Source organism: Humulus lupulus, chromosome 1, assembly GCF_963169125.1.
Source record: "Humulus lupulus chromosome 1, drHumLupu1.1, whole genome shotgun sequence".
Classification (NCBI taxonomy): domain Eukaryota; kingdom Viridiplantae; phylum Streptophyta; class Magnoliopsida; order Rosales; family Cannabaceae; genus Humulus; species Humulus lupulus.
In genome coordinates this window covers 248,513,299-248,520,299 of record NC_084793.1, presented here as the reverse complement: position 1 = coordinate 248,520,299, position 7,001 = coordinate 248,513,299, and the positions used below count along the sequence as shown (strand labels likewise).

General features: G+C 32.4%; 2 protein-coding genes across 2 annotated transcripts; both read right to left on the bottom strand.

The window, feature by feature from the left end:
• Positions 1–2,424: 2,424 nt before the first annotated feature.
• Positions 2,425–4,509, bottom strand: LOC133805301 (small nuclear ribonucleoprotein SmD1a). The gene is made up of 5 exons (XM_062243442.1): positions 4,314–4,509; positions 4,188–4,221; positions 4,010–4,086; positions 2,842–3,033; positions 2,425–2,716 (listed from the first exon to the last, which is right to left on the bottom strand). Exons 2-5 carry the CDS (start codon positions 4,199–4,201, stop codon positions 2,655–2,657), a joined length of 345 nt encoding a protein of 114 aa, XP_062099426.1. The 5' UTR covers positions 4,202–4,221; positions 4,314–4,509; the 3' UTR covers positions 2,425–2,654.
• A 1,325-nt stretch (positions 4,510–5,834) lies between these two features.
• Positions 5,835–6,569, bottom strand: LOC133832134 (uncharacterized protein At2g29880-like). The gene is made up of 2 exons (XM_062262520.1): positions 6,480–6,569; positions 5,835–6,398 (listed from the first exon to the last, which is right to left on the bottom strand). The coding sequence occupies exons 1-2, from the start codon at positions 6,567–6,569 to the stop codon at positions 5,835–5,837; spliced, it is 654 nt and encodes a 217-aa protein (XP_062118504.1).
• Positions 6,570–7,001: the final 432 nt, after the last annotated feature.

Here is a 7,001-nt window from a genome sequence, read left to right as displayed (position 1 = left end):
AAAACTTACCAAGAAAAGTGATCGTGGAGATGGAAGAAAGATCAAGGAGATCAAGGAGCTCTCGGACGGGGTCCTAAAAGTGCAGACGGAGCGGTCTTCAGGAACGTTAAGGGCTCTGGATTTTAGGTTTTCTTGTGGAAACGATGGCGTGCGTAAAAAGAAAATAAAGGCTTCGAAGGTCTTATATAAGTTTGTTTCTGATAGTAAAAAGTATAATCATTAGTTTTCCTTTTTCAAAGTATGGGGAAGCGGGATGGCCGTCGAAATCTTTTCTGGGGAACCGAAAGGACGTGATTAGACAGAGGTAGGTTGCTTTTTTCAAGAACACACGAAGGGTTCTGACACGCCAGGTGGGGTTACCGAAGATTCGTTCGTCCAAAAGTTTATTTACTGCTCGTGATAAATAAACTTGGGGGGCAAATGTTATCCTTAAAATTAGCATTGGTGACGTGGCAAGTAATCCCTGGACACATGGCTGACACCTGGAAACGTTCTGCTAGAGTATCGACCAGAGGACACATTAGAAGCAGTGTAAGCCTGTCTTACCCGCGACCAGTCTGGTCGATAGTTCCGTGTACAAGGCGACATTTATGGGAAGATCTTTATGAATCCCGAATTTATCTCACACAATCTCCTGAGTATCTGATTATTCAGGAAAGAATATCTGTAACAATCTTTTGTAATCCCCCTTGAGCCTATAAATAGCAAGAGATAGCTCAAGGGAGGGGACTTTTTTGGCTTTTGATACGTGAGAGATTACAGTGATTATCCTAGGAATACTGTATTGTTCTTGAGAAAGTGGTGAAACTCATTGAACCCTAGTTCTTTGATCACTCTTCTGGTTATTATATCAATATCATTCTAAGTGGACGTAGGTCATTACCAGATCCTGGGGCCGAACCACTATAAAATATTGTGTCTTATTTACTTTTGCCATTACGTTCTTCTCATCTCTTTCATTCATATCAAGCATATTTTGACTCCGTGTCAGTTGGCCAAATCTTGGGTCAACATATATAATACATAATCCTAATTTTCACTTTTTTATCATTTACATATATATTTTTTTAAAATATCTTACTTTTTTTTATTACTTAATCTAACTTATATCAATATATATTCATATTAAATAATAAAAAAAAAACACTATAAATACACTATAACTACATAAGAAAGTAGAATAGCATTCCTTTTCTATCAAGAATAAACAAGTTTTTTTCTCAAGATATGCTTTGAAGAATATCATGATCAAATGATTTTGTACATTGAATAGAGGTAAGTAGGGCAATTTGTGATTTAAAAATTACAATTTAAAAAAACTATAAACAATATTTTGTTTTAAATTTAAAAAAAATATATATTTATATCATTCTTTTACAATATATGACATTGTTAATTTAAATATAAATTAATACAATTTCTAAATAAAACTAAATATCACTTGCTTTTACCTAATATAATAAATATATATGTACTAGTAATATTTGGTTTGTATAATTATTTCACTTTGTTTTCAATAGGCTTCATTGAATGGTTGTAACATTCCTACAGCACAGCACAGAAACATCACTTGAATCGCGAAAAATGGTGTTCTTTTCAATAAGCTTGAGATCAGAAACATTCCTACAGCACAGCAACAAGTAGACTTGTTCACTAAGCCGGCCTTCTTTGTAACTGGCTTAATTTGACACACTCAGTAAATATAAATTGAGGGGAACTATTAGAGTAGAAATTGTCCACAATTAAAAACCATTTAGAATCTATTGCTTATTGTAACAGATTGCTCAGTTTGTTAGTCGGTCGGTTAGAGTTCAATCAAGTCATTATCTCAACAAGTTTCATTTGTAATCTTATATATATAAATAAATTTAGCTCAACGCTTTCATCCTCAAATTCTCTCTTTCTCTAATTGTTTTCATTTGGCAGTACCTATCAAACTCTAATCTATTATTTTTCTTATTACATCTGTAAAAGGTCTTTTCCTTCAGAGTTCCTTCGATACTCTCTGATCACTAATTCCTTGGGCCATAACTTAGCAACCATCTCCAGATTTATGGTTAAAGAAGCAAATTTAATGTGAGTTCTATTATATAGTGGTTGAAATAACATTTCACTTATATGAGAGCTACTGGTAACCTATATTATAAATGCAACTTCATACTTGTAAACTGCTGTAAGAAGTTGAAAAATGAATTATAAAAAACTATGATCCAACAAGTAACCACGATCTACATCTCACAAACAACAGAAATTCATCTCAAGTATATATCTCATTCAAAAAAATATTAAGTCAACACCCAGAGCCTGAGTAGTCTTGGGATGGTCATTGCGAGAACTTTGATATGGCTGTATGGGATAAATCACTAATAAATTCCATCAATGGATGATTTTGGTAATAGGCATGCTGATGAATCATGAACCATCTGGTCACCCAAAATATTGGGAGTACTAATTCTCGTTGAATCAACATCCAAAACTAAACACTACTTGCAAGAAATGTTAAGTGTCAAAATCACCGAGGATAGACAACTAAATGAAGTAACCAACACTGTCACTCCTTTGATACCTTAAAAGATCTCCAATAAGTTCTTCATTACAACATAGGTGTTTTTACATAACCATGTGCCTTGAGAATTGAAATCAGTGTAATGCATCTAACGGCCACGTCCACGACCCCTTCCACGGCCACGACCACGTCCCCGTCCCACAGCCCTCCCTGAAATTTAGAAAACCATTTCAAAGATAAGCAATAGTAGTCACAGTACATAAATAATGTAAAGCAAAGAAAAACAGACAGTGAAAGGGTCAAAACGAATCATGCTAAAAAGAAGTTCCCAATACCAGCAGTTGGCTTCTTGGGCTTGACCCTTGGTGTCTCTTCTACCAGAAGAGTCTCAAGATTCAAGCTGTCAGGAAGGATATAATATCTAATATTGTTGCCCCTCACGCTAAGATGATCAAGGGTAACTGGGTTCTTTCCCTTCAAAGTAAGTTTCACAGTCTTCAAATGTGTATTCATACTAATATCCACACCTGTGACCAGCCATAATTCCAACAATTAGAAAAGAAGAAAGTATGTGAATCCAACTTAAGAGTCCATGTAAAAATCTACAGTACTTTACCCTTGGTGTGTAAACTAGGCAATTATGACATGAAAACAAAAACATGAAACAAGAATAAACATCTATCATGTGAAAAATTCAACCTAGCAAAATTGCATATGTGATAATTTAATCAAACAACAATCATATTGAGCAGGGGAACTAAAGAATACACACTAGTACTTCAAACTGTCAAAGAGAAATGTATTTTTCCAGGACAAATATGACAGCTATTCCTCGAGGAGAGGATTGTTGTATAACATTACAGGAGCTACACTAGGAGGTGGACACATTAACCCTTCATGTCGCTTTAACCAATATTGAATTGCTTCTACATGGCTAAAAGAGTTATTAATTCAGACAACATTAAAAGAGCTTTATAAATCTTTAACTGAAATTGACAGAAAGAGCTAAAGCAAGAGTAAGAACCCAAATTCAATAAATTTGCAGTGTTGCCAAGTTTCACCAGCTTCACTTTGCAGGGTACCATGTACTCAATAAGATAAAGTCCAACATAACATGGACAAAAAAAACATAAAAATCACACATCCCTGAAAACTTTCCCAGAAAGGGAGGAAAACATCTAAACCCTAACGAAGGGAAACCCTCTCCAAGATTACAAATCATACGATTATAACATAAGAATCTTGTCATACACTGTCTATGGAATATATTAGTACAAAAATACAAGCATACACAAATGACACTCACATATGCATATAGTGAATACCCATTTGAAAGCTTAGCTTCCTTTTTCTACACAACAATTTGGAAGACAAGATGAGTACTCCCAGTATAGGTTTCACATGACAGTGTATCAGAAAAAATAGTCAATTAATGTTCATAGAAAAGGCTGTTCAACCTAACTATGGAAAAATAATAATAAATTGAGTGGAGCAGAAAGAAACCTGTGATGGTGCCATGAACAACGGTGCCATTTTTGAGTTCGATAGACACAGTCTCATTGTTCAACTTCATCAAGAACCTGTTCATTTTTTAAGTTAATTTCAAATACAAATTAGCACAGAGCAAGGGCAATAGTATTATTTCAGGGAGAAATATATATATATATATATAATCACTTACCTGACGAGCTTCATCCTTAAAGCAAGGGCTAGAACTGAACAATCATAAACAAATCAATCAGTATAATCCCAACAATTCTCAGCCAAAAAGAATGAGTGAACTAAGTACAAGATCTGCTGCAGTTACCTTTGGAAAACAGGAAAACGAAGAAAGAAAACCCTAAAATACGATAGGAGAGATAAACGAAGAGCAGGCTGAGCGGCAAGAACGATGGGTGGAGTCTCAGACGGCGGAGATGGAAATGGAGGAGACACGAGGAGCGGGGAGAGGGAAAGGGTTTATATAGATAGGGGTTTTGAAATGCAGATCGAATTATACATTTGAACTCACTGATTTTAGAAAAAAACTTATTTTAGGGCAAAATAAAATAACAAAAATACCCCATCGAGAATTTTGTAATTAGCAAACAATTTTACTTTCTGTACCAAAATATTTTTTGAAGGTATATTGACTTTGATATTTCCAAAATCTTTTCAAATGTTAATACTCAATTTTTTTTTAGTGAAAATAATACATTCGTTAAAAAAAATGGTAAGTGTTGGTATTCGGTAGGGGTATTTGTTTTGAGTAGTTGAATTGTCTTGGAAAGTGTAGAAGGTAAGATAGAAGTAATATTAAACTTTTGTGTACAAAATGATTCACTTTACTCTTAAAATATATATGAGGCCTACACAAATTATTAATTTTAACCCTTTAAAATTTGAAACAAACATAGTAAGAGATTTGGATTCTCATTCCCGCATTTACTTTATCCCATACCAAACACCTAAAGGGGGCGTTTGGTACATGGGTTTGACTTGATGGGAATAGGTTCAAGATTCCTTGAAAATTGAAGAAGGGGATGTTAAACCATAGGAAAGCAACATTGCTATGTTTGGTTGCCTTTGGGAATATTATTATGATTCCAAAGAATATTAATATTACATTGTTTGGTTGCACATAGGAATGGAATATGATTTATTTATTTTTTTTAATAATTAAAATTTTTTGTAAAATACAAATAAATCCGTTTTTCTTTAAAAAAAAATTCCAAATATTAAAAATATTTTTGTAACTATTTTTATTATCAATGTTGTATGTATAAAAACAATAAAAATATATATTATTAAATAATAAAAAATAAAAATAAAATATAACATAATAGCATATTTTTAAATTATTCATCTTTTTTTTGGAATAATTAAATTATTTTGTAAAATACAAATGAATCAGTTTGTCTTTAATTTTTTTTCCAAATATTAAAAATATTTTTGTAACTATTTTTATTATCAATGTTGTATGTATAAAATCAATAAAAAATATATATTATTAAATAATAAAAAATAAAATATAAAATATAACATAATAGCATATTTTTAAATTATATTTGTCAAAGTTTTATTCCAATGAGTAAAATACAAACATAAGTTCTCAAAACATAATCCAAAAATGGCATATTATATTGCCAAAAGTTTCATCCAAAAGATAAAATATTATCTTGCAAAAAGTTTCATCCAAAAGGTGGCATATTACCTTGCCAAAAGTTTCAACCAAAGTGTGACATACTATTTTGCCAAAAGTTTCATCTAAAAGTGAAAAAACATATATTTCCCAAAGCCATCTCACCAGTACTATTTTCCAAAATACTATCAAATATTAGATCTCACCTCATTCAAATAGCCCAAGTATGAATCCCAACTTGAATTCATCATCCAATGTGAATAAAAAATCTATGTAAGCTTGGTTTTGAACAAGAAGTTTTCTAGCTTTGACTCGTTGTTCATTTGGCAACCCATCAATTTGCTTCAGTTCATCAAATACTTTCATCCTTCTGGTAGCACCTTTTGTCTCAAACTGGAAACAATCAGCAATTCTTCGAATACTATCACCAACAACAGCTTGTATGTCACCAAATTTTTTCACTGTGTCAGTCAATAACTCAACCAATGGATCTTCATTCCTAGATCTCTTTCTACTTTTCTTACTTGAATGTGCTGAAGTTCTCGCCGTGTTTGTATGACTATTGGTTGCATTACCAATAAGATCATCTATTGGAGATAAATGATCAAACTCATAATTTGCAACATTGTCTATCTCTTTATCAATTTCATCAACCGTTTCAAAAAATCCCATAGCTCCTTGCCCATTTGCACAATCCTTCCCAAATACAGTAACTAAGTCTTCATAATGAGGAAATGGTCTATTCCTTAAGCCTTTTGCATTCGGATGGCTCTGTAATAGTTAAAAGTAACAGAGAAAGAATTAATATGTGATTAAGTTCTAAATTAAATTCAACAATAAGGTGACACTTACTTTAATCCATTCATCAAACACACTTTTTTCAGCAACAACACACTTTAGTTCCTCATTCCAACCAAAACCACTTGTTGAAGGTCCCAACATTTTAGAAATTGCATGAAATTATTTCTTTAGCATCTTGATACGAGAATCAATGTGGGGTTGTGCTTTCAATCCACAATGAGGAATTTTCTCACATATCCATTTTTCCAATTTTTGTAAATAGCCAGGTTTGAAGGTCCCATTGTCTACTTTCCATTTTCCACTATTTACCAACTCCAACAAATACTCAACCAACTTTGAATCCTCAATTGAAGTCCACTGATACTTTTTTCCAAGAATTGATGTTGATTGCTCCAGAGCATCCATTTTTCTAAGCATACATGTATCTCACATCTACTTATAACAAAAGTATAGCAATAATATATTAACATATAAAATTGAACTAAGAACATCGATATAAAATTGATAGCATAAACTGCCAACATTATAAATTTCCATAAAAATTCCAAGCATTTACAAACCAAATCAAATAAA